At 43.1% G+C, this 26,618-nt stretch overlaps 1 protein-coding gene across 18 annotated transcripts in view; it reads left to right on the top strand.

Moving 5' to 3' along the window:
• Nucleotides 1-1,630: 1,630 nt before the first annotated feature.
• ALKBH3 (alkB homolog 3, alpha-ketoglutarate dependent dioxygenase) overlaps nt 1,631-26,618 on the top strand; it is a 57,255-nt gene continuing 32,267 nt past the window's right edge. For 8 of the 18 annotated variants that reach the window (XR_010841230.1, XR_010841232.1, XR_010841233.1 and 5 more), the window contains exons 1-8: nt 1,653-2,018; nt 3,457-3,605; nt 3,763-3,866; nt 4,908-4,942; nt 8,045-8,092; nt 10,560-10,663; nt 12,720-12,808; nt 19,874-20,083. Coding sequence is in view for 14 of the 18 variants with exons in the window: in XM_067037036.1 (XP_066893137.1) it covers nt 3,527-3,605; nt 3,763-3,866; nt 4,908-4,942; nt 8,045-8,092; nt 10,560-10,663; nt 12,720-12,808; nt 19,874-20,083 (669 nt within the window). In the remaining 4 variants the exon portion in view is untranslated. Of the gene's footprint in view, nt 2,019-2,727; nt 2,882-3,456; nt 3,606-3,762; nt 3,867-4,907; nt 4,943-8,044; nt 8,093-10,559; nt 10,664-12,719; nt 12,809-19,873; nt 20,084-26,618 lie in introns of those variants that run through there. The other 10 variants (XR_010841231.1, XM_067037037.1, XM_067037047.1 and 7 more) reach the window with 4 other exon arrangements.

Below are 26,618 nucleotides of genomic sequence, written 5' to 3' on the forward strand. Positions count from 1 at the left end.
ACAGCAGGCCACCGTGCACTGCAGAGCCAGCTGAGAGAAGCACCCTGGAGTGAGGAGAAAGAGCTCCTTCTCCCTCTCATGTCCCTCCAGCATCCTCTACTGATGAAGCTTAACACCGAGCCAAATGGCAAGAGAGAAGTGTTCCAGTATTGCAAGCAGAGCAGAGAAGTATGGGGCTGGGGCTGAGAATCAGCAGGCTGGTGACTGGTAACGCACCCCACCCTTCATTGTCTCTCCCATGGTCTCTGCTACCACCCCTAACAAAACCACAAATACTGCACATAGAAATGAGGAAACCCAGCATGCCAACACCCATCAAGAACATCTTTTGAAAACTATATACTCACATGTATCTAGGGTGGCCAACCATCTCAGTTTGCCCAGGGCGGTTCCAGCTTTAGCACTTAAAGTCCTGCATCCTGGGAAACCCCTCAGGCCCAGAAAAACCGGAACAATTTGTCACCCTACGTGCCTCCCAAAGGTTTTCAAACATTGTGTGCATCAGAATCACCTTGGGCACTTGCTAAAAATACAGGTGACTGTTAAAACTGTTAGAGGTGATGCAGTTATTTTGGGTGCAGGCAGACCGTGGATTGATTTTTAAGAAATGTTCTACTTGGAGGACAATCCAGGACTCCTTTGTTCCCATTCCAAGACCATAATCATTGAAAAGAAAGAAATGACATCCTTTGGAAGATACAGACAAGGTTCCTGAACCAGAAGCGGACACTAATTATTAGTTGATAGTTGCAACAACATAGGGTCGTTGATGGGGTATACTGAGCTTCTTGCAGGCAAGCACTATATAATACAAGGTTTATTTTAAAGACTTTCACAGAATAACTTGCACAGACATAGTTAATTTAGTGCTACTTTTGCTATTTTCACACTGTAAGGTACATGATTTACCATGGCCACTTTAAAGATGTTTCTCAAGAACTCAGATGGGTTGAAGAGAAGACACTCTTAACATTTACTGAGTTTCTATTGCGTTCCAGGCATTGTGCTAAAATTCTTTAAATATATTATCTCATTTAATCCTCCCAACAGAAGCTGTGCCCATTTTATAAAGAAGTCGGGTACTCGACCTAGATTATACACCTAGTAAATGATGGTGTACAGACGCAAACCCAGGTCTTTTCTCTCACGCAAAATTTGTTAGCACTGTAGAGCCATAACGAATAAGGCATGGTCCCATGCCCCGGTCTAAGTGCTATGATGGAGGTATGCACAGGCTGCAGCGGCAGCACAATGGAGGTGCATCTTAGACTCTGAATGGCTTTTTCGGGATGAAAGTCAAATCCTTTTGCTCAGTACATCAGGACCAGGTTCCCCAACGCCTTCGCCCTTCTGCCAGGCCCGCTGGGTCTCAGTCGCTCTTTCCGCACGGACCAAAGCAGTGGGCTCTTGGACGTCTCTAGTTAGGGGTGTGCGGGGAACGTCCAGAGGGACTTCGGCCTAGTTAATACGGCTTCATTCCCACCTTCGCCATATCTCGGCCCGTCACGGGGTTAAAACCGCACGCTCGATCTCTGTGCTCCTCTCGAATCCCGGCCCCACCACCTACACCTTCAGCGAGTCGGCCCTCCCGGCGCGCGGAACGCTGAGCCGCCCGGATTCCAGGAGGTGGCGCCGGAAGCGGCGGCCTCGGGAGCGGCACGTGACGTCAGAGGAAGTGCCTGACGCCGCGGCTGGAGTCGGTGCCCGGCGCTCAAGGTTCCCCGGACCGCGGGCGGCAGAGCAGGCCTGGGGCAGCGGGGTTTACTTTAGGACGAGCGGCTTTGAACCTCTGCGCCCGTCTCCGCCGGCAGGTGCGGCCTCCAGGCCTGTCGCTGGGTGCTCGGGCCTGCGAGTGTGGGGACCGCCCTGAGGTCCCTTCCCGAGCGACGTCCGGGACCTCGTCCAGGGCCTCCCAGGAAAGAAGGGTCTAAAATAGAGAAAGTTGCTAACCCTTATTGAGAGGACTAGGCTCTCTTACCTTCGAGGATCGCTTACCCCGCACTTGGACCGTGAGAGAGGTATTGGTTCTTCCGTTTACAGAGGAAGAAACAGGCTCAGAAATGTGGAGTCGTTTGCCTCAGGCCATGCAGCCGGGAAGTGTCAGATCTGGGTTCAAAGCGAGCCCTTTGGCTGGCGCCAGAGCCCTTGCAGTTTGCACTGTAGCAGGGTTCTCACACTTAATTCGAGTAAAGAATCTCAGCGTGGAAGGTGGGGTTAGTTAACAGTGTCTGGGACTGCAAATTTAGTAGGTCTGGGATGGGGTTCTGGAATCTGTATTTTCAACAGCTGTACCGTGCATATAATAATAACACACCGCTCCCCTGTGAACACAGCAAGAACGATAGCTAATTGCTGTGTTAAGGTTTTAAGGCCTCACTTGAGAGAAAATGTCACATGAGGGCTTGCAGATGCAAGCAAATCATGTGAGACTGGAGAGTTGGTATTTGGTTCTGCCGTTAACTTTTTGGGCAGATGGCAGCCTCTGTCCTCTCCCCATCTATTAAATAAGAAGACTTACAGACTTATCACTTGGGGGAATTTGTTAGACATTCAGATTCCGAGGACCAGCTTTATTCTACTGAATCAGAAGGTCTGGAGGTGGGGCTGGGAATCTTTAGGCTAAATAAGCTATAAAATGAGCCTGTTACCTTTGAGACTTGAGACGGAAATGGATTATAGCGTTGGAACACTCCCCCCCTTTCCCGTTTTTGTCTTTTTGTAGCTGTGCATGCTCCTGTATTTGCTGTGGGCTAGACTTTTATTGGCAAAAATGTCAGTATTACTGGCCATTACGAGGTGGATTTTTTACTTAGCTGAAGACTGGAACGTAATAAAATTTGAACGTTAGTCTACCTACTGTTGATTTCCTGAGTGACACTGGGTGAGCCACTTAACTTTGTGGGCCTTACATACCTGTTTATCATCGTCTTCTACAATGCTTGTTATAAAGACAAAAACTTGTATCCATCCTACATCACATCCTGAGACAGGCCATAGGTGTTTTTAACAAGCTTCCGTGGAAGTTTGATGCAGCCTGTGATAATGGAATATGGCAATGCCCTGGGAAACTGTGTCTTAGCCTATTTCTGAATGTTCAGGGGTGGAGTATTACAGTTTCTCTGTGTTCTGCTCTTGGGGGACTAATAAGAGTAATGTGGTTTTTGATAGGTCCTGGTTTTAGAATTTCTTAACATCTACCTTGCGAATGAAGTGAAAGTACTGTGATGAGATAAACATTAAAAGATAAACATTGCAAAAGATAAGCAGTAAAAGCAGCATTCCCCAAGTGACTTCGTAGGCTCCTTGACCGAGATGTTGTGATGTCAGAAGTTGATTTCTTATAGAAGCTCTGATTGTTATTGAACCATCTTGTCTGCTTGAAAGGATTATAATTACCCCTTGATAGTCTAAGCTCTCACAACCCCAACTAAAACATCTTTTTTTTTCTTTAAACAGACACCATTGTGTAGTTTGAATCAGGAATGAAATCTTCTGAAAGCTGAGAGCAGAAGCCTTCTTGGTCAACATGGAAGACAAAAGACGGCGAGCCCGAGTGCAGGGAGCCTGGGCTGGCCCTGCTAAGAGCCAGGCCATTGCTCAGCCAGGCAAGAACCTGTGGGGATCTCGCGTGTGTGTGTGTGTGTGTGTGTGTCTGGACAAGTATCATCCTATTATATATATATATATATATCCCTTTGGTTTATGGTGGACTCCCATTTCAGTTGATGTTAAGGTTTGAGTCTCTTCTCTCTCTTGCTTCAGGTCCCACTGCTGAGAAGCATCTCCAACAGAGACCTGGTCAAACCTGGAGGAACCAGGAGCATCATCTGTCTGACAGACAGTTTGTGTTCAGAGAACCCCAGGAGGTAAATTCTTGTTTCTTCTTCAACAGTAACAAAGATTGATTTATAAAAGCAACCGTCACGTAGTAGACACTCAAATAAATAGTGACAGAATAAACTCACTAACAAAAAGAGAGTTGAAAGTATTAAAATAATAATGAAATCTGGAGTGTCAGTGTCTTAGTGTGTCTGAGGATTCTTTGTAGTCCTCCCCCAATTTGTAGGCGTATATAGTTCCCATTTTTTTTGGCAAGGAGGTGTACCATGACTAGAGGTTAGAGGTTATACCATGACTAGAGGTTAGAGGTTATACCATGACTAGAGGTTAGAGGTTATACCATGACTAGAGGTTAGAGGTTATACCATGACTAGAGGTTAGAGGTTATACCATGACTAGAGGTTAGAGGTTATACCATGACTAGAGGTTAGAGGTTATACCATGACTAGAGGTTAGAGGTTATACCATGACTAGAGGTTAGAGGTTATACCATGACTAGAGGTTAGAGGTTATACCATGGCTAGAGCTTGCATTAGTTATCTAAGTTCTAACAGTCCTAAAAATCGCTAGTATAGCACATATCTCTGGAATTGGATTGAAATTTCAGCTACTACATTGCCTCATCTTTTTAGCTCTTTCTCCCACTGGGAAGGATGTAAGAAAGGGTGAAGAGTCACTTTTTAATAACATGGGACAAAAGAGCTAAAAATCAGGCATCTTGCTGTAGTAATGATTGTGTAAGTAATATTAAAACTCCTTATTTCCTAGTATATCTTCTATTTTTAAAAATCCCTTGGAAAGATGGTTTTTCCAGAGCTGCTGACTGCTAGGAAAATGTATTAATTCTAATTTTGTCATCTTTTACTGCCCACTAGTAACTGTGAAGTAGTTCTAAGAAGAATAGAAACAAGAGTTTCTGGTGGGATAGTGAGAGCTTAGGATAAAAAAGGGAGAGTTTTAAACCTGATTTATTTTGACTAGAAATGAGAGGATACAGTAATCCTGCAAGTAAGCCTCCCTGAGGATTAGGAATCATTCAGAAATCAGACCTGGCTGTTTCCTTGCAGGTGGTACGCAGAGCCCCAGAGCCACGAGTGATCGAGTAAGTAAATTGCTGCCCTCCTGTAACTGTTGCCCACAGTGAAAGGGAGAGTCCTGGATCTTTCCCTCCCCCTGGTTTTTCCATCCGGAAAAGATAATGGCCAATGTGTCTAAATTTTAGATTGGGATATTTCTGTCTCAGATGTCTTTAAACTTCGTCTTTTGAGAAGCCTTTCTGAATTTGCTGACGGTGTGGAAAATGCAACCAGATATCTGTACATTAAACTCTGGCTCTGGTGTAGATTTCCAGACCCTATTTCACTAATATGTCTGCAGATAGTAGTTAAAATATCTCCTAGTTAAAGACGGAGAGGGATTTTTTCCTGAGTCATCGAAACATGGCTCTTTGAAAAATCTGTAAGTATCATTTTACGAGCAATGCTTATGAAAACTGCTAGAAATCTAGATGCTCTTACAGTTCATTTCTTAAAACCACATAACTCTCCCAGAGCAATTAAATGATAGTAAACATTTCTCTTATAGTGATCCGTGTCTAAAATAGTCTTTTCTAAAATGATGAAAGATGCTTTGATTCCTCTTTTCCTGCTTCTCAGTTTCCATCTGATAAATTATCAGTAGAAAGCATCCTTTTATTTTAGCAAAGTAGCATTATGTGTATGCTATTGCTCGTGAACGACTGTTAAACTGTTTGGCTGTTTGCAAATTGACTTGTATATCTTAGAAACGAGCACAGATGTCATCATACTTTCAAAGAGGGTACATAGTTGTGGCCTTACCCTTAGTTAGCTATGGTAACTTACCTAGTCCTTAGGTAAGTTATTGCTATCTCGCTGGACTTTTGTTTCCTTGTCTGTACTGTTAAGGGTTTGGACTGTATAATCACTTAAGACCCAGTCTGGTAGCTCTAACAGTCTTTGTTTTGCAAACACAAATGTGATACTGCCTCCATTGGTGGTAAAGAGAAGAAATAAAATCATGAAACCTGTTACAGATAGGACATTCAGGTTGAAAAAATGGACAGTTGTGAATTTCCAAGTCAGAAAAAAATGACAGTACTCATTCCTCCTTGACCATAGGGTTTGTTAATTCTGTTTATCTGAAGTAAACTATGCTAGATTTTTTTTTTGGCCTCTTTGGGTCTTCGATGCTGCGCACGGGCTTTCTCTAGTTGTGGCGAATGGGGACTATTTTTCATCGCGGTGCATGGGCTTCTCATTGCAGTGGCTTCTCTTGTTGCGAAGCACAGGCTCTAGGCGCGTGGGCTTCAGTAGTTGTGGCTCGCGGGCCCTAGAGCGCAGGCTCAGTAGTTGCAGCGCATGGGCTTAGTTGCTCCACGGCATGTGGGATCTTCCAGGACCAGGGATTGATCCCGTGTCCCCTGCATTGGCAGGCGGATTCTTGACCACTGTGCTAGGAAGTGGAAGGGAATCTAGGGAAGTCCCTAGATTTTTTTTTTGTGTGTGTGGTACGCGGGCCTCTCACTGTTGTGGCCTCTCCCGTTGCGGAGCACAGGCTCCGGACGCGCAGGCTCAGTGGCCATGGCTCACGGGCCCAGCTGCTCTGCGGCACGTGGGATCTTCCCGGACTGGGGCACGAACCCGTGTCCCCTGCATCGGCAGGCGGATTCTCAACCACTGTGCCACCAGGGAAGCCCTAGTTTTTTTTAATAGCCAGAAATGTCCCTCACATTTGAAGTGAGCATTTCTAAATGTGGCCCCAAATATATCACGCTGAAATATTATATTCACACTCTAGGAAACTTTATAGGCAACTCATTTTGAAATGTGCTAAATGAAAAAAAAAAAAAAAAGAAAAGGGCTTCCCTTTCTGGGAAGATCCCACATGCCGCAGAGCGGCTAGGCCGTGAGCCATGGCTGCTGAGCCTGCACGTCCGGAGCCTGTGCTCCGCAACGGGAGAGGCCACAACAGTGAGAGGCCTGCCTAGTGCGCGCGACACACACACACACACACACACACACACACACACAAATGTGCTAAATGTTTATGATAATAACTCTGCCTACATTTTGGCTCAGAGTGGCTCACACATCTACCTAAGAGCCCAGGTCAAAGATCATGAACTGCTAACTCACGTGGAAAAGGGTGATGGAAATACTGTCCCTTTATACTATTCTCTATAACTTATCTCTGTGAGAAGAATCTGACACAGTTATCTGGACAGAGGCACCTCTCCAGTCTGGGTCACGTCTCTCACCATGGTGGGTTATAGGCCGCACTACCCTGCCCATCTGTAACAGTTTTGTACTGTTGCACACTTGATTAAGTTCAGTAAGCTTTGTACTGCTCATCTGTTCTGTGCCAGGCACTAGGAAACAGAAAAATAACCCATTCCAGCCCTTCAGGAGCCCATAGTCTAGTAAATGAAATAGACATGTAGTCAGATAAGTTGTAATCCTGAATATCTTGGGAGTGTAGACTTGTAGGTAATGTGGTGTGGTAACAGAGGATGAGATAGCTAACATTATTTGCCTGGATTACAGGTCAGGAAAGGTTTAGAGAAGGTGATGCTGAGATTTTGAAGGATGAATTAGAATTTTCCACTGGACCAAAGCTGGGGGTGGTGGATTGGGGATGCTAGATGGCGGGGAAGCATGCCAGCATGTAGAAAAGCACGGGGTTAGACACGTGGTGGTGTATTCAGAAGATTCCAAGTAGCAATGACCATGGAAGCTGATGGGTCTGTGGGAGCTGTCAGGAGGTGGAGCTAGATCATGGGGACCTTGAACTTGCTTCTGTTCAATGGATCTCTATTCCAGAGTCTCCAAGGGGTTTCTCTCTTTGCCACTCCTTTGTGTGACAGATTCCTGCACCACATCAGCCTGAATTACGGGTGAAATACAAAGGGATAGCACTAGAATTTATTTTGTCCTGGTTTTTGCCTCCGTGGCCTGATTTTGTCAGGATTCCAGTCCCAGTGCCGTTAATGACTGCCACACTGTTGCCCCTTACCGCGGTGGTAGGCGAAGCTGGGGCTGCACTTCCCTCATCGTGCGCCTCCACGGTGCAGTGGTTTTGCTGAGCTGGGACTTTGTGAACTCCGGAGGACAGCCCTTCCTTCCGCTGCGTGCGGTATATTGAGTTACTTGACACTGACAAGTCTTTGTTTTCTTTGTTTCTTTAGTAAAGAGGGTGTGTATGAAATCAGCGTGTCACCCACAGGCGTATCTAGGTAAGTGAATCCTCACTGGAAAGGGATTGCAATCATCACTGAGTTATAGTCTCTTAAAATATTCTACTCCCTTGACTAAAGTAATTAGTGTGGTAATATCTCCTTTTACACTAGCTTCAAAACACTTTCATAGCCTCTCAGGTATAGTAGCTTACTTCTCCAGTGTTTCAGATGAGGAAATGGGGTCCAGGGAGAGTGAGTATTTTTTCCTAGGCTACATAGTAATTTAATATTAGAGTTGGGTCTGGCCTCAACTTCTGTGCTGTTTGTGTTACATTATATTATTATTGTTAGATTACATTGTGTGTATTGGGTTGGCAAAAAAATTGTTCGGTTAGTGAATACGTTGTTCAATAAAGTTCTTGGTGAAAGTGGAAAATGTGTCTTTTATTTTTATTTAAAACTGAACGAACTTTTTGGCCAATCCAATATTATTACATATTATGTTAATCGTACATTATTATATCTAATATATAAAATTATGTCATATTGCTATATAAAGGTAGATTTCAATAAAATCAAAGCATATATGATTCAGGGTATATTAGGCATTAGTCATTGTTTCAAAACATTTTGAAAGCATCACCTTAATGCATGTCACTATAAAATAATGAGACATTTAAATAAATCAGAACTTATCTATCTAAATGAATTGCTTAGAAAGAGTTGCTGTTGGACTTGGAAGCCTCTATAATTAGTCCACTGGCACTGCTATTGTTACAGCCTTTTTCAGAACTTCCCTCTTAAAGCAAGTTTAACAGTCACAGGAAAACCAGTTGCATTATTTTGGTCACATCTCATTGTTAACCTGGTATGGCTTCAGGTGAGCTTTGGCTCTTTCAAAAAATCATTTCACAATATGTGTAAGCCAAATCATTAGGCTGTATGTACACTGTAAACTTATACAGTGCTGTATGTCAATTATATCTCAGTAAAACTGGAAAAAAGTAATAATTCAGATCCAAACTTTTTTTTTTTTTTTTTTTGCGGTACACGGGCCTCTCACTGTTGTGGCCTCTCCCGTCGCGGAGCACAGGCTCCGGACGCACAGGCTCAGCGGCCACGGCTCACGAGCCCAGCCGCTCTGCGGCACGTGGGATCTTCCCAGACTGGGGCACGAACCCGCGTCCCCTGCGTCGGCAGGCGGACTCTCAACCACTGCACCACCAGGGAAGCCCCAGATCCAAACATTTTAAATTGGACGACAGGTTAAAATTAATTAATAAATACTTGTTTTAAAAAAATTAAATGTACCTTTAAAGATTGAAAATTTACTACCAACAAGGCTGTTGAAGAGAGTGTTCCATGGGCTTTCAGAACATTTCTTAAGAAAGGCATCCAAAAAAGCCAAATGCATTGTTAAAATGAAATAGTATATTAGGGACATAGAAATCGAAACCACAATGAAATACCACTTTATATTCACTAGAATTTCCATATCAAAAAGACAATAATAAGTGTTATTATAAATGAGGATGTGGAAAAATTAGAGCCTTCCTGTATTGCTGGTGGGAAGGTAAAATAGTAAAACCCTTTTAGAAAAAAGCTTGATGGTTTCTTAAAAAGTTAAGCATACATTTACCATATGACCCAGCGACTTCACTCCTAGGTTCTTACCCAAGAGAAATGAAAACATACATCCACACAAAGACTTGCATGTGAATGTCCATAGCAGCATTCATAATAGGCAAAAGTAGAAACAACTCAAATGTCCATCAGTTGGTGAATGGATAAATAAAATGCAGTATGTCTATATAATGAAATATTTTATTCTACCATAAAACGAAATGTTCTGATAATGTGCTAGAACATGGATAAACTTTGAAGACATTATTCTTTGTTGAATTTTACAGTGTGTAAATTATACCTCAATAAAGCTGTTTAAAGGAGGAAAGAAAAAGATACCCAGAACAATTTTGAGCTGGCTTGACACTGTTGAAATAAGAATATATTCAATGAGAGAAAGAACCCTTATTTGGAAGTGTTTATTTTGATAGTTATAAATGATTGCTTTCCCTACAATTAGCATAGTCTTAGAAGACTACCAATTGTTAAAGTAACCCAGGGCCAAGCATTTTATTAGTTATTCTACTTTTCACAGTGGTGCTATACGGTGGAGATCATCTTTGTGTTACAGATGAGAAAAACCAAGGTTCAGAGAGGTTAAGTAACTTGTCCAAGGTTTCACAGCTAAGCAGTGCTTGGGTAATATTTGAACCATATCTGTGAAAGCTGTCATGTACCTCTATCCTTCATTGCCTCTTTTATTTGTCTTAACTTGAAAGAGGTTTATTTTACATCTGGAGCATCGTGATCTGGGTGATATTAAGCTCTGGAGGTGTGGGAAGATGATTTCATCTCTCCACGAAAGGAAGCATCATCCAGATTAATTTATTCTGCTAATGATTAGAGTCTAACTCATCTTTCTCTGTGTTCTTTAGTTAATAACTGTTCTTTCTGCATTAAGGGTGTGTTTGTATCCTGGCTTTGTTGACTTAAAAGAAGCCGACTCAGTATTTGAGCAGCTTTGTCAGGATGTTCCCTGGAAACAGAGGACTGGCATCAGAGAGCGTAAGTAGATCTCTGAGGCCACAGTTACTGATGTTTGGTCTTCCTTTCCGGAATGTATTCCAGTACCGTTGCTTCTTTGCACCACAGCCAGATTTAAACAGAGATTCAAAACCTGACTGGAACCCTAAGGATGAGTAGGAATTAGCCTGTCAGAGGGGACACAGGGAAGAGCGTTTCTGGCAGAAGAAACAGCAGGTCGTTCTCAGAACATGGCAGAAGGTGGGAGTTCAAGGAAGCAAAGGAAGTTTGGTTTGACTGAACTGTGGTTGATATGCTTATCTCCTTTTGTGTTTGTTCACTATTTATTACTGCAAATGGTTCCAGCTTTCCTCTTTCTTCATAGAAACTTCCAGAGCTTTTTTATTCCTGATTCTATTTGGCATATATACTTTTGTGATCCTTTTTATCAGCTTTTTATTCTCATTTTGGTTTCATTAGAAGAGTCCAGTCTCCTTCAGCTTCAGCATCTGTAGTATTCTGCTGAGCTTGTTGAGATTACCTGACTTGGAACAGGCTCCTCTGTGGTCATCCACAAGCAACAGTACCTGCTATACCAGAGGCGGGCACTGGGGAGAGCCTGTGCTCTAGCATAGAATTTCCTTTCTGGCACGTTGAGTGAATTTAAATTTTCTGTGGAGAAAGAGGCAAAGTATACTGGCATCATTTTTGTAACTCAGGTGTCAGAATGAGAGTCAGCTCTTTCAGGGCAGCCTTCTAATGCCCAGCAGTTTCTACAGCAGGGCTTTTGGTGACGGATTTGGCTTTGATTGCTGGCTCTGTCTTTCAAAATAATTGTTAATTTTAAACAAATTACAGTTAAATAATTTTCTGATTCTTGATTTTCTGATCTGTAAAATAGAGTGAATAATAATATTGATACCTATCTTACATGGTTGTTGTGATAATTAAATGAGATAGTACATGATAAGTACTTAACAGAATGCCTGCTACATAGTAAGCCTTCAGTGAATGTTAGCTGCTTTTTTTTTTTTTTTTTTTTTTTTTGGTGGTACGCGGGCCTCTCACTGTTGTGGCCTCTCCCGTTGCGGAGCACAGGCTCCAGACGCGCAGGCTCAGCTGCCGTGGCTCACGGGCCCAGCCGCTCCGCGGCATGTGGGATCTTCCCGGACCGGGGCACGAACCCGTGTCCCCTGCATCGGCAGGCGGATTCTCAACCACTGCGCCACCAGGGAAGCCCAGCTGCTTTTATTATTATTGTTTTTATTGTTGTAGTGGTTGAAATCAATTGTAGGAAAAATAGCAGATCTATGGGTAACTCCCTCTCTAAATAAATTGGACATCAAAAACGTCTGACTAAAATTAGCTACATGCTATGATTGGTCAGAGCACTTTTTTCTTCATTTGGAATCAAAAGGGCTTACACGAGAGTGTCACATGGGTGAACAGTTTGTCTTGTTTCTTGTATGGACGTTGGTGCCACAAGTTCCTACCTACAAGGGTTCAGACTCCGTATCCTGCATTTTAGACCCTCCCTAAGCTGAACCCTTCTGTTCTGCACTGTGTCACCTTCACTCTTGTTTATGTCATCACTGACACAAATAAGTCACACACATTCTCACCTCAGAGCTTCACCCATACTGTTTCTTCCAGTGGACCTTCTCTTGTAGTGCTCCTTTTATTTTTTTATTTTTTTTTTTGCGGTACGCGGGCCTCTCACTGTCGCGGCCTTTCCCGTTGCGGAGCACAGGCTCCGGACGCGCAGGCTCAGCGGCCACGGCTCACGGGCCCAGCCGCTCCGCGGCACGTGGGATCCTCCCAGACCCGGGCACGAACCCATGTCTCCTGCATTGGCAGGCGGATTCTCAACCACTGCACCACCAGGGAAGCCCCTGTAGTGCTCCTTTTAGCTGTCACCATTCTATTCCTGAAATCCCATGCCCTCTGTGAAGGTGGAACCGTGGGTCAGGGCCCATCCTTACTCTTCCTTTGTATTTCTCATAGCTTCTTATACATTGCGAGGCATGGTGTTGGCACTCAATAGGTACACCTTCAATAGCATCAAACCATTTCAAAGGCCCTGTATTTTCTTTCTTAGATGTAACTTACCAGCAACCAAGACTTACAGCATGGTATGGAGAACTTCCTTACACTTATTCAAGAATCACTTTGGAACCAAATCCTCACGTATGTTGGAGTGTTGTTGTTGGTTTGGTTTTATAGATTGTATATGATAAATTTAGAGTACTATAAAATAACAGTAAGATACCTTGCAGAGCTGCATGGTGATTCCTAGTTCAAAAAATCCTCTGGGTTCAAACACTGAGTTTTTGGCCTTATCACCCTTGATGGCTTTTGATCCATAGATAAAGACAGAGGATGAGAAAAAAAACTGGAACTAGAGTGAACTAGAACCAGACTCAAGGACTTCAGAGAAATGAATCATTTATTTTCCTAATCTCCCCTTCCCCAGGCTTTTACAGACGTAGCCTTCTGTGTGCCTCCCGATACATATTTGCTGTGGGGTCTAAGCCTCATGACTGACCAGTGAGGTCAGAATGTTTCTTCCCGCTTCTCAGGCTCTTTTGCCGTTTGTGAAAAAGTCCGTGCTTTTCTTGTTGACTTTGCATTCTGTGGATGCAGTTCTCATACTTCTAACTTACCATTGCTTTGGCTTGTTTCTGCTGCTGCTTTTGTTTTAAAATTTTTTCATGACAGACAGAGAGATTCTAGTATATAAATTAAGCTTGCCCAGATGATGGAATTAAGATCCAAGAAACAGCACTCTGTTTAGTCCCTGGAATCTTGCCTTTGGCAAATAATATTATGTTCTTATTGAAAGAGACTTTGAAGAAAATGGAGTTTTGCTTATGGCATTGGAATAAAGAGAAATATGACACATTTAGAGCTTCTAGTAATTTGTTATCAGCAACTACCATTTTACTAAAATGTTCAGGGGTAAAACATTGACTGAAGGGAACATGGCTTTTTCACATAGAGAGATGGCTGTATGCTCTGGTTTCTACAGCTGCATTTAGAATGTGATCCAGGGAAGCGTTGAGACCCTCTCCATATGAAATTGACTTGGAAACGTGAAGAGAATTGAATTAGGCCAATCCAGCATAGAGTGCTGGCCGTGTTTCTGTCAGAATTAGTTTATCTTCTTGTCAACAGTCATAGCAGAGAAGCTGTGGATTAAACAACCTGTGGGGAAGAAGTTCTCATTCATTCTAGTTAATCTTTTAGAACAGGATTTCTCAACCTCAGTATTACGGACATTTCAAGCTGGATAATTCTTTGTTTTTAGGGTTATCCTGTGCATTGTAGGATGTTTGGCAATATCCATGGCTTCTGCCCACGAGCTTCCAGAAGCACCCCTCACTCAGTCGTGACAACCAAAAATGGCTCTAGACGTTGCCAGACATCTGCCAGGGGTCAAAATTGACCTTGGTTGAGAACCACTGCTTTAGAATAAGCATAAGGCACAAAGATCTGCTGAGTTGAGTGACCACTTATGCTTGGAGACATTTTGACAACTCTTCAAAAGAATTTTTTAATTTATTTTTTATTTTTATTTTTATTTTTTTTGCGGTATGTGGGCCTCTCACTGTTGTGGCCTCTCCCGTTGCGGAGCACAGGCTCCGAACGCGCAGGCTCAGCGGCCATGGCTCACGGGCCCAGCCGCTCCGCGGCATGTGGGATCTTCCCGGACCGGGGCACGAACCCGTGTACCCTGCATCGGCAGGCGGACTCTCAACCTCTGCGCCACTAGGGAAGCCCCAAAAGAATTTTTTAAATGACAATTCTTTTCTTATAATGTAAGTAATATGTGTCTGTTATTGAAAATCTAGAAGCTACAGATAAGTATGAAAAATAATTAAAATTTTGGATAATAGTTCCACCTGATATTTTGGTTCCAGTCTTTTTTTTCTTTATTTTAGGCAAATATATGTAGAGAATTTTTCTATAAAAATAAAATCAATTATTTATATACTACATTTCATTTTATTATATCATTAACATATTTTAGTATCGTTAAATATTCTTTTACAACATTGTATTAATAGGTACATAGTATTCCGTAATCTATGTGTAGCATATTTATTCAGGCAAGCCTCTTTTGTTGGATATTAAGGTTGTCAAATTAGAGGTTTTGGGTTTTTTTTTGCGGTACGCGGGCCTCTCACTGTTGTGGCCTCTCCCGTTGCGGAACACAGGCTCCGGACGCACAGGCCCAGCGGCCACGGCTCACGGGCCCAGCCGCCCCGCGGCGTGTGGGATCCTCCCGGACCGGGGCACGAACCCGCGTCCCCCGCATCGGCAGGCGGACTCTCAACCACTGCGCCACCAGGGAAGCCCTAGAGTTTTTTAATTTGAATTTGGCTGGCTCATAACTTTGCATTTATTGCTAATAAATTTAGTTTGTATACCATCTAGAACAAAGTCAAAAGTGATGCCTCAGATTTTTTTAAGGGGGGATTCCCTAATGTGTATATATGTGTTGGGGGTACTAGTTTAAAGTTGTTGTTACCTCAGTTTAGTATCCCATAGCACAGGAAGAGATTCAACCCTAGGTAATTAAACTCCTTTTAGTCTTTTTTCAAACTAAATCTTGTATGAACCCAATGTATGAAAATAAAAGAGTATCTCGACTGACTGGCGGTCCTACCAGCTTGACCCCCCCTTTCTCCTGCTGTGGATCCCAGAGACATCTCTGTGGTACCTACGTCTCTACAAAACACTCTTTGAAATCCACTGAATAGGTTCTCTTACATTTGTGATTCATATTTTCTCATACTCATTTCCTCAAATGTCTTTTAAGGATAGAATGTTTTCACTGAATAGTGAGATGACTCTGAATTTTAATATAGACGTTCACTTCTGAGGGATCTGTATATAGAGTATTGGTTGGAGAGTCTAAGTTAATCCTCTAGTTCATTATTTCCTTTTTTTCTCCTCTTCTCCTTCACCACCAAAAATAACCAAGAAAAAATAAATATCCACTTAGAAACATAATGCAGACTTGGTTTTATCACAGTGCTCAGTCCCTAAGCAAGTCAGGGAAGTGCTAATTAGTTTCTCAGTCACATTGCCGAAAAGCTCTCATCATCCTCCTTTACATTCTTGTGTTTCTTGTTAAGTGTATAATTCTAGCATCTGATCTTTATCGCCATGAAGATAAGCTTAAGTCGTAAAATAAATAGGAAATACAGCTTGCTAACATTATTATGGAATTTTACTTTGCAACTTATTCTCTTGAACTAGCCTATGTTAGTTTAATAACATTTGTTTTCTTGGTCTAAGTTTTGTCTGTTATTATTGGTGTTTAGTTTTTTAAATCCTCTTCTCGGAGGAGCTGAATAGACATTTTTCCAAAGAAGACATACAAATGGACAACGTGAAAAGATGCTCAGCGTCACTAGTTGTTAGGGAAATGCAAATCAAAACCACGATGAGATATCACCTCATACCTGCTAGAATGGCTGTTATCAAAAAGGCAAGAAATAACAAGTGCTGGTATAAAACTATGGAGAGAAGGGAACCCTCTTACACTGTTGGTGGGAATTTAAATTGGTGCAGCCACTATGGAAAACAGTATGAAGATTCCTCAAAAAATTAACAGTAGAGCTACCATATGATCCAGCTACCCTACTTCTGGTTATGTATACAAAGAATACGAAAACACTAATTTGAAAAGATATGTGCACCCCTGTGTTCATCACAGCACTATTCACAATAGCCAAGATATGGAAACAAGCTAAGTGCCCATCAACAGATGACTGGATAAAGAAGATGTGGTAGATATATACATACAATGGAATATACTACTCAGCCATTTAAAAAACAGTGAACTCTTAGCATTTGTGAGACCATGGATGGACCTTGTGGGTATTATGTTAAATAAGTCAGGTGGGGGACAAATACCGTATGATTTCATTCATATGTGGAATATAAAAAACGAATAAAATAAATGAACAAACCAAACATGTAGATACAAAGAACAGAGTGGTGGTTACCAGAAGGGAAGGGGCAGAATGGAAGGCAGAATGGATGAAGGAGGTCAACTGCATGGAGATGTGGATGGAAACTAAATTTTTGGTGGTGAGCACGCACTGTGGTGTATATAGAAATAGAAGTATTGGAAGAATCCGGACAAACTTTTTGGCCAACCCATATGACGTACACATTAAACTTACATAATGTTATAAACCAGTGTTACTTCAATAAAATAAATAAATAAAATCCTCTGCTTAGAATGTAATGCAAATATGCATAACAAGGAATGCCAGCTTTTACCATGATTTCCATGTGACAGGGAAGCTGAGTGATTTCCACATATGCTCCCTGGAAGTTTTACCTGACAATAGTCACAGGATATACCTTATAATGACATTATGCTGAACATCCTTTTTTGGATGTTCCTTTGCTGAGCATCCAAAAAAGGATGTTTCCTTTCCTTTGCTGAACATCCATTTCTTTGCTTTCAAACATAGAACGTGGACTTTGAAGGGGTTCCTTATTTTTATTTTATTTATTTATTATTTTACTATCTATCTATTTATTTATTTTTAAAATTTATTTATATTTTTGGCCGCGTTGGGTCTTCGTTGCTGTGTGCAGGCTTTCTCTAGTTGTGGCGAGCGGGGGCTGCTCTTCGTCGCGGTGCACGAGCTTCTCATTGCAGTGGCTTCTCTTGTTGCGGAGCACGGGCTCTAGGCATGCGGGCTTCGGTAGCTGTGGCTCACGGGCTCTAGAGCGCAGGCTCAGTAGTTGTGGCACATGGGCTTAGTGGCATGTTGGATCCTCCCGGACCAAGGGTCGAACCTGTGTCCCCTGCATTGGCAGGCAGATTCTTAACCACTGTGCCACCAGGGAAGTCCTTGAAGGGCTTCTTTAAAGTGGCAGTTCTTAACGTAGAGTCTGTAGATCCCTGGAGGAAGTAAGTCCACAAAATTCTTTCTGGGAATCCACAAGGTCAAAGTTATTTTTATGGTAATGCTAAGACTAGGTGACATTTTTCACTGTGTTGAATTTGCACTAGTGATACAAAGGTAATGGTGAATAAAATTGCTGGTGCCTTAGCATGAATCAAGACACTGCCACCAAACTGTACTAGTAATCATTGTTTTCTTTACCACCTGCTCTTCCAGGAAAAACAAAAACCAAAAAAAATGCTTATTTCATTTAAGGATGTCCCTTGATGAAGCAGTAAGCACTATTAGTTTTATTAAGTCTTGATCTTTTTTAATTGTTTGATGAAATGGAAAGTATGCATAGGGCACTCCTGCTACAAACCAAGTATGATGTTGCTGAGGAAAAACACTTGTGTGATTGTTGAAGCTGTAAGCCGAACAAGCTACTTTTATCACGGACCATTTTACTTGGAAGAGTAACTGGCACACAAACTAGTTATTCAGACTTGAGTATTCAGCAGACATTTTCTCAAAAATGAATGAAGTGTCCCTTCCAGGAAAATAATGGACAAGATTTGTCACTAATGATAAAAGTTGAGGTTTCAAGGAAATATTGGGAATTCTGGAAAAACTCATATCCACCTTCTTGAGCCTGACCTCTTCCCTTTACTTAGCTTTTTCTGAAGAGATCAGTGGTTTTTTGATTTTTTGCTATGGGAGATGATTTTTTGATATTGTATAATGAAATATGTCAGTATTAAAAGGGTGTGCATAACTCAGTGAGCCAATATTTTCCAAATGACCAATGCCTTGATGTTACAGAATCATGCAAGATTAAAACATCCATTCAAAGTGCAAGCTAGACCAGTGGATTTAGATGTAACAATATGAGAAGTTTGTTGATATAGTTTCAGATTCCCCATTGCATCTAACCTTTAAGAAATCAGTTCAGTTGAGTTTTGGTGTAATGTCAAAGAATATTTACAATTATTTGAAGAGGCTATAAAAGATTCTTCCTTTTTCTAACAACATACCTGTGTGAAGGCAGTTTTCTTCGCGTGCTTCAACAGAAACAACATATTGTAACAGATTAAATGCAGAAGCAGATATTAGAATCAACTCTTCTCTTAAGTCAGACATTAAAGAGATTTGCAAAACAGTGCCACTCTTCTCACCAATTTTATGTATTGGAAAATAGTTAATTTTCATAAAATAATACTTATGTTAATGAGGTTGTTATTTTTTAAATGAATTAACCAAAAATTAAAATTTTTTTTAGTTTTAATTTGGTAACTATTATAGCTATAACCCATACATACTGAAGTTCTTTGGGGCCCTCAATAATTTTTTTTTTTTGGCCGTGCCTCATGGCTTGCGGGATCTTAGTTTCCCGGCCAGGGATTGAACTTGGGCCCTCAGCAGTGAAAGCACAGAGTCCTAACCACTGGACCTCCAGGGAATTCCCACTTCAATAACCTTTGCCAGTGGTGTGAGAACTCAGGTTCTCCAGGAAGCACTTGAGGTTTCCTGGAAGGCAGGACGTAGAGTTCTAACAAGAGCCAGTATAATAGCTGTGCTGATTGTGGCCCCCAACTACAAGCTAAGCTTAGGGGTCACAGCTTCCTCAAGTACGTGCGTCAAGATGCTGAGCTCCGCGTATAAACGGAGGTGAACTTGGTGCCCGGGGGGCAGGGCTGTGGACTCTGTTTAAATCTCCTGTAGTGCGCAGCCACGTTATGATTCCATTCTGTAGAATGTTTTGCCCCTCTAGGTTCTGTTTTTAGGAAGTTTGCCGCTCTGGAAATATAAAATATCTCTTTTAAAGAGCAGTTCCGCCATTCATGATAAAACAGGAGTGGAACCGAGGGCCCCCGCGGCAGGGGAGTTGTTTCACTCCTCAGACTTCAGTCTGCAGCTGCTATAACTCTTGGTGGCCCGTCGGCTGTGGTGACGCACAGGGCTTACCGCCCCACACGCTACCCCAGTGACTCACTGAGGTGACCGCCCCGAGTGTATTGACGGTTGCTTTTCTGCGAGCATCATAGGTATTTAGCGTGGAAAGGACGAGATGGGTGGATAGGGCTGGTCTTCATGACCTTCTATACCAAATTTAGTACCTTAATAAAAGTGTAGAGGTCAGCTTGCTTCAAAATAGACATAACAGGAGAGAATTAAACTCCTCTTCTCGCCTTATGTTTATTACGTTTCCGGTGGTTTGCTTATTTCATGCCCCTGTTCATAACGTGACTGATTTTGCACCTCGTGGCTTTCCACGTGGCCGCCACCTTGTGTCTTACGAGAACTGTCTCTGCCCCTTTTCCTGGCCCGTTGAGTGCAGTGGCATCCTGTGCTGCTCATGCTGAAGAACCAAATCGAAGAGAACACCGGCCACGCCTTCAACTCCTTGCTCTGCAGCCTCTACCGGGACGAGAAGGACGGCGTGGACTGGCATAGCGATGACGAGCCTGCGCTGGGGCGGCGCCCCGTCATCGCGTCGCTCAGCTTTGGCGCCACACGCACGTTTGAGATGAGGAAGAGGCCCCCGCCAGTGAGTACTCTGTTTATTTGATGTTCCTCCTGCCATCTCAGATTCTGCGAAAGACACCGAGCTCTGAAAGGCTCCTATGTATTTTCAGGTTTAGGGGATTGGAGCATATGCGTTTTGTTGACGAAACATTTTCAACCGATCGCTTAACCCCACGGTTAACTTTTGACTTCACAGAAGCCGGTCGCGCATTTACTTAACGCGAGAGAAACCGCCTGCCGCGTGCCAGGTGCTAGAGGCTTATTTGCATCGGTGGAAAGGACAGGCATGGTCCCCGTCCACATGGAAACCGGGGGTACCCAGATACTACTAGTTACTCAAGTAATCGGAATTATGACGAATGCTAGGAAGGAGGGCTTAGAAAGGCAAGGTTCAAGTTAGTGGGGGCAAGGAGGCAAAGAAGGGGGTCTCAGGAAGAGGCCCCTGAAGTTTGTGTTGTTCATGGCAGTGTCCCTTTTGTGAGAGAGCACCGCATGCATCCTCATGGCCCTCTTAGCCTGTTCCTGAAATCCAGATGGCTCTGTAACTCGTTCAGAGAGGAAATTCAAGCCAGATCATCAGACAAGCAATGGCTAAACTGTAGGATAACTTTAGTTGTCCAGCCCAGCTCTTACCTATATTACAAGACATTTGAGGGATACGAGGGCTGTTAGTGTTTTTATTTTTTTTATTTTTTATTTATTTTTTATTTTTTTTTATTTTTTAATTTTTTTGCGGTATGCGGGCCTCTCACTGTTGTGGCCTCTCCCGTTGCGGAGCACAGGCTCCGGACGCGCAGGCTCAGCGGCCATGGCTCACGGGCTTAGTTGCTCCGCGGCATGTGGGATCTTCCCGGACCAGGGCACGAACCCGTGTCTCCTGCATCGGCAGGCGGATTCTCAACCACTGCGCCACCAGGGAAGCCCCTGTTAGTGTTTTTAAATCAAAAAGTATAGAACTTTAGGACTAAGGTAGTTAGAAGGATAGTAGAAACTCTAAGGAAAGAGTAAATCTCTACCAAATTATCTTATTTCCAGGATTTGTGGTTTTTTTGTAACCAAGGTTCCCAGTCATTTTGTTTATAACATTAAACCAGACCCAGTCAGTGTGGAAGGCCTACAAGGCTGTGTTTTGAGTATGACCTAATCCAGACCACATAATTATCAGGCAGTCAGTGCTTGTGTCTGTTTTGCATCAGATATACTTCTTTGGGCTGTTTTTCTGACATGTATTTGGGTTTCCAAGCATGGAATTTTGAAGCATATTGTGTTGTTTTGCATTTATGCTATTAAGCACCTTTCACTGGTATATTTTCTGTTGACTGGGTTTTCTTTGCTTTTGTTTGCACCGAAACTTTAGTCTGTGCTAGTGGGGGATTGTCAGTTGCCCGTGACTTGCTGAGTCAGCTTGCTCCCCGAGCACTTTGAATAGCCTTCACGGTTTCATTGGCCGTCTCCCTTCTCACGTGCCAGGGAGAACCACCCGAGAAGCAACGTATGGTTATGCTTTCATATGTAGGCTTCCACTCAGTGAAATCCCAAGTTCACACATGTAAAGAATTCATCCCGCCCTTAATAAGTCTCCTGTTGTATGAATAGTGGAGAAACACCACGTGTCTCATTGTAAAGTTCAGACCCTCTTCTCAAGCCAGGCATACAGAACACACACTTTTTGCCAGGCGTGGTCCTGGGAGCCGGGGCTATAGCAGTGGGTAGGAGAGGCGAAGTCATCTTCCCCTCCTGGAGCTCCTGATCCGGCCTGTGCTGCTGCTCTGCCCCGCTCCAGAGTTACCCGTCCAGCTTTCTGACCGGAAAACGAGCTGTCGTGTGTCCAATATAATCTTTGGTGTAATCCGAGCCTCCGAGTCTTTGCTGTTATTTTCTTTGTTGCCAAGTATTTAAGTATTCAGTTACTGCTTCTCTGTACACGTACATTCACCACCACCACCATCCTCCCTTTTTAAAAACATCTTTGGCCTGTTTATAGATTTTAAGCTTAAAAATTCCCAGAGCATGCTCTCTGGATAATTAATTTTGCTGTACCAGCAGTTTCCAACGGTTATTCCGGTGCCCAGAATACCGCTGTCCCTTTTCCCCTCTAGGCAGCTGAAGGTCTTCATTTTCTCGTATAAAAACGTATTCGTGGTGATCAAGAGCCATTTCTTGGTAATATAATTCAGTTACGTTATAGGTTCGTGTATGGATGGAACATGTAACTACCACTTAGCATCGTTTTTGAGGGCAACCATTTGGAAAAAAAAATCTCTGTGTAAGAGGGGGACTGACCGTACTTACTGAAACATTGTCTTCTCAAGGCTTCTTAGAGTCTATTGTCTATTTTGGTGAACATGAGTGAAAGCACAGGCCATGAAACACTGAAAATGTGGTTAAGTCCCTTTAATTGTCCACTATTAGCAGGGGAATCTGCACTATAACTATGGTAGCTGATTTGATGAAAATACAGATCTGATAAGTAAGAAAATTTGTCTGAAACAAAGCTGGCTGAGGAAACAGATTTGGGAGGAAATATAAATGTGTCAGTATGTCAGCTTACTGACTGTAATAAGTTTTGGCTTCCAGCACAGCCTTAACTATGATTGACTCTGATGCAGTTGTGTATTCCTTCAAATCTGGCTTTTGTTTAAGATGGGGAGATTATAATCATGCATTAGCGAATACAGTTTAAAAATTACTTTTTTCCTCCAGAACCCATAAAGTCCATTCTTGGATAATCAAAACCCAGGTTTAAACTTTTGGAAGGATTTCTTCAAGTTTCTTTAACAGATTTTAAAAATCTTGGGCTCCACAAATCTAGCTAAACTTAAAGTGCAGAAGCCTTTCTTTGAGTTGACATCCTTGGAAATGTATCTTAGAGTACATCATCTTTATCACAGGATAATGATCCCTTTTCTGAAGGATTGAAAGGAAAAGTTTATTGCAAATCAGTCTACTTTTCTTTCTCAACTGTGGTGATAGCTTTGAGAACATGGCTTATGATTCATATTGTACAACTCAAAGTAAAAGCACAAAATAGAAAGTATAAATTAGTCTTCTGTGTGGAATTTGTAGGAGTCTTGACTTTCTGTAGCTCCTAGGAACCTGTCTCGCTATGCCACTATAGATTATAATTTTCATGTCTGTCATCAAGACGTTTGGAGTGTGCTAGAGGTTGTGGGAGGGCATCTCTTTCAAAATCCAGTTAGTTTTAAACTATCAGAGGAGAAGAAGGTAATACCTGCTTGACTTAAGTCAAAGTTTCTTGCCTGAAGCTGACATAGAGGAATCGTGAGATTGCCTGTACTTCATTCAAGTATGCAGTTTTGAGACAGAAAAGCATCTGTTTGGGGCCACTTTCAAAGAGAATTAGCCTTTTTTTTTTTAACATTCAAACTCCTCCACCCCTGCAGCAGCTGTTTGTTTTGCAGTCTGGCACCTTAAGTAGTAGTTCTCTGTAGCTGCTGATCTTCTGAAAGCTGCCCCAGTTCCACGCATTGCATTCCGAACAATTTCTCGCTGTGCTGGGATGGTAAGGAGATCTTTGCTTCCTAAGCATCAGTGCCCCTCTGATCCATGCTCAGGCAGCTTCATGCATGCATCACCCCTAGGATTAAACATTCACTCCTCCAAGATGCTGATCCTCGTTTCACCGTCCTCTGGTCCAACTTTGTCAACTCCTGCTCATTCATTTTGATTTTAGAGTCAATTACCACTTCCTTTAATGATAATACGATACTTGGGGGCATAGTAGACTTGCTCTTCCATTCATCGCATCCCTTCTTTTGTTAATTCAGTTAAACCTGAATGAATAGCATCATATCCATCTTCAGGCCAATGTCAGGATACACTGTCTTAAGACAGAAGTAAAGCTTTCCAAATATAGCTCAGTAGACATTTTTTAGAAACCAAGAACCTTCTTTTAAAAAAATAAATTTATTTTATTTACTTTTTGGCTGCATTGGGTCTTCATTGCTGCACGCGGGCTTTCTCTAGTTGCAGCGAGCGGGGGCTACTCTTCGTTGCGGTGCGCGGGCTTCTCATTGTGGTGGCTTCTTTTGTTGCGGAGCACGGGCTCTAGGCGCGTGGGCTTCAGTAGTGGGGACTCAGTAGTTGTGGCTCACGGGCTCTAGAGCGCAGGCTCAGTAGTTGTGGCACACGGGCTTAGTTGCTCCGTGGCATGTGGGATCTTCCTGGACCAGGGCTCGAACCCATGTCCCCTGTATTGGCAGGTGGATTCTTAACCACTGTGCCACCAGGGGAGCCCCAAGAACCTTTTTTTATTCTCCCAAGCTGGCCTCATTAAAGCTTTTCTACGCTCGTGTCCCAAACCCAGTTGTACTTTTCAAACTGCATCGTGTCCCTGTTGTAAAGATTAGTCTGGTTCTTTTCCCAGTATAGTTTTAATTCTATACTGAAAAACAAGCTGGTAAAGGAACTACAAAAGCCATTTGGCAGGCTGCTATTTCTCTGTCGGTTACCATAGAAACAGTGATGGCTGAGTTGGGGGGTGTGGGAATTAGATAATAGGAAGTTTGTGATGCACTGAAGGTTTGGATGCCAAAAGCCTTGTTTCCTAGAAAATTACCCGTGCGTAAGCTCTGTCCTTCAGCCGAATCCTGAAAACGTGAGGGGTTTCTATCCCTCTCGAGGTGATTGAGTTGAGGCCAGTTGGACATTTCTCTAACCATTCCTCTCTCTAGCACCTTCTGAAGGATCTGAACTCTGTTCATATCACCAAAAGAGATGGTTGTAAAACCACTTGTAATGGTAGAGGTTCTGAGAGTTCCCAGTGCGCTTGGGTTCCTAGTACCTCCCTTGGTAATTGTTTTTTTTTTACACATAGCTGGGAAGAGTGGAGTATGAAAAGGTCAGTTTGATCATAAATACCAATATTTTTCCAGGACTGTGGAAGAAGTGAGGGTATTGGAATGCAAAATAATATGAACTGACTAGCTTACATTTGCAAATTGGGTGAACTGGACTGTGTAGTGGTATTTCACGGAGTGGCGACTGAGCCTCTGCCTCAGCCGGAGCCCCCGCTGCGGCTCTTCTGGGCCCCCACCCTGCTCACGAGCCCATCTTCTGACCACAGCGTCTGTTCCGAGAAATTACAAGACCTGCGTGAGAGACATTGTTGATAACCATCATCTTTTTAATGCATTCCCTAATGAGATTTAGAAACTCAGGTTTTGTTTCCTATTTCTGTTACTGGCGCTTGTAAAAAGCACTGATCTGCCTCACTTATACTTACTCCTTTTTTGTAAATGGGGATGCTAATTGGTAGCTACTTTATGGGAGGAGTAGAGAAGTTTTCCCGTGAAAAGCACTATGAAAGTTGTTGCGGTAATCAGTGAATTTTTAAGCTGTTATAAATGGTGGATATGCTACGGTGACTCTTCCTATGTGGAAATCGAAAAAGAAGATGAACAGCCAACCTCCAGGTTTGCCTCGGACTGTGGATGGCCTTCGCCGACGGAGTACAGCGGAGACTCCGAGAGGGTAAAGTGGCCTGTGGGTCAGGAATGGTGACTGAGTTTTTGAGCACCTGTCTGTAGGGTCATGCAGTGGTTTGGAGAGCATGAGTGAGTGAGTGGGAAATTAATTTGTGCATGTTTAAGCAGATAAAGATAAACAGTCCCGGTAGGACCTGAGTTCTCTAGCGACACGAGATCTTTGGGGAGTTGGAATCATCATTTGCTTCCGTGGGGCCTTGTCTCAGGCTAGAATCCACGTCCTGACTGCCGCTGGGAGTAATTAATTTTCGCAGAGAGCCTCCCAGTTTCGTGTTGCCACCGATGGTGCTTTTCATCTTGGGAGAACAGCCTTTTCCGAAGCGATCCGTCGCGTGTCTGTGTGCCCCAGTTAGGATGGGATCTGCCTGCAGACTTTGTTTAAACGTTGTCTCAATGGTAGAGTTTTCTTCTCTCCACGTTGCCAATACTCTAAAAAAGTGCTCCTGAGCCTTCTGGTAATTTTTCCATCTTTCATAAGCCACATTTTCATGGTGGATGACTGCTTAGCTGAGGCAGAGAAGAGCTTAGTGAGTTTGAGGAAGGAGGAGAAGGCCCCACTGCGGAGCAGAGGGAGCGGGCGAGGAGAGTGGCCAGAGATGAGCCGGGGGGAGCGGGCGGGGCCAGCTCATGCAGCGACTCCTCAGCCGCAGGAAGGAGCGGGGTTTCTTTCAAGTACATCAGGAAGCCCCTGAAATGTATTAAGCAGAAGAGTGACATGTTCCGATCGAAATTTTACAAGGCCAGTTGCTACTGCGCGGAGCTCGGGCTAGACAGGAGCAAGAGTGGAAGCCAGGAGACCAATTAGGAGGTTGTTACACCTTCCCGGGACCAAGGCAGAGAAGAAGGGAGGTGGACAGCTTTAATGACAGGAGCTCAGAGGAGCAGGTATTTTTAGGAGAGGCATATGGGAATAATGGTCTGAAAGTGTTCATAAGTGAGTATCCCCTGGCTCTATAGATATGAGAGACGTGATCAGCTTCCACAGGAGAGAGAGTTTCAGGGAACTTGGAATCTTCGGGAGAGACCTAGTTCTTGACTAGGACAAGGAAG

Source organism: Kogia breviceps, chromosome 7 (genome assembly GCF_026419965.1).
Source record: "Kogia breviceps isolate mKogBre1 chromosome 7, mKogBre1 haplotype 1, whole genome shotgun sequence".
In the NCBI taxonomy this organism is placed as follows: domain Eukaryota; kingdom Metazoa; phylum Chordata; class Mammalia; order Artiodactyla; family Physeteridae; genus Kogia; species Kogia breviceps.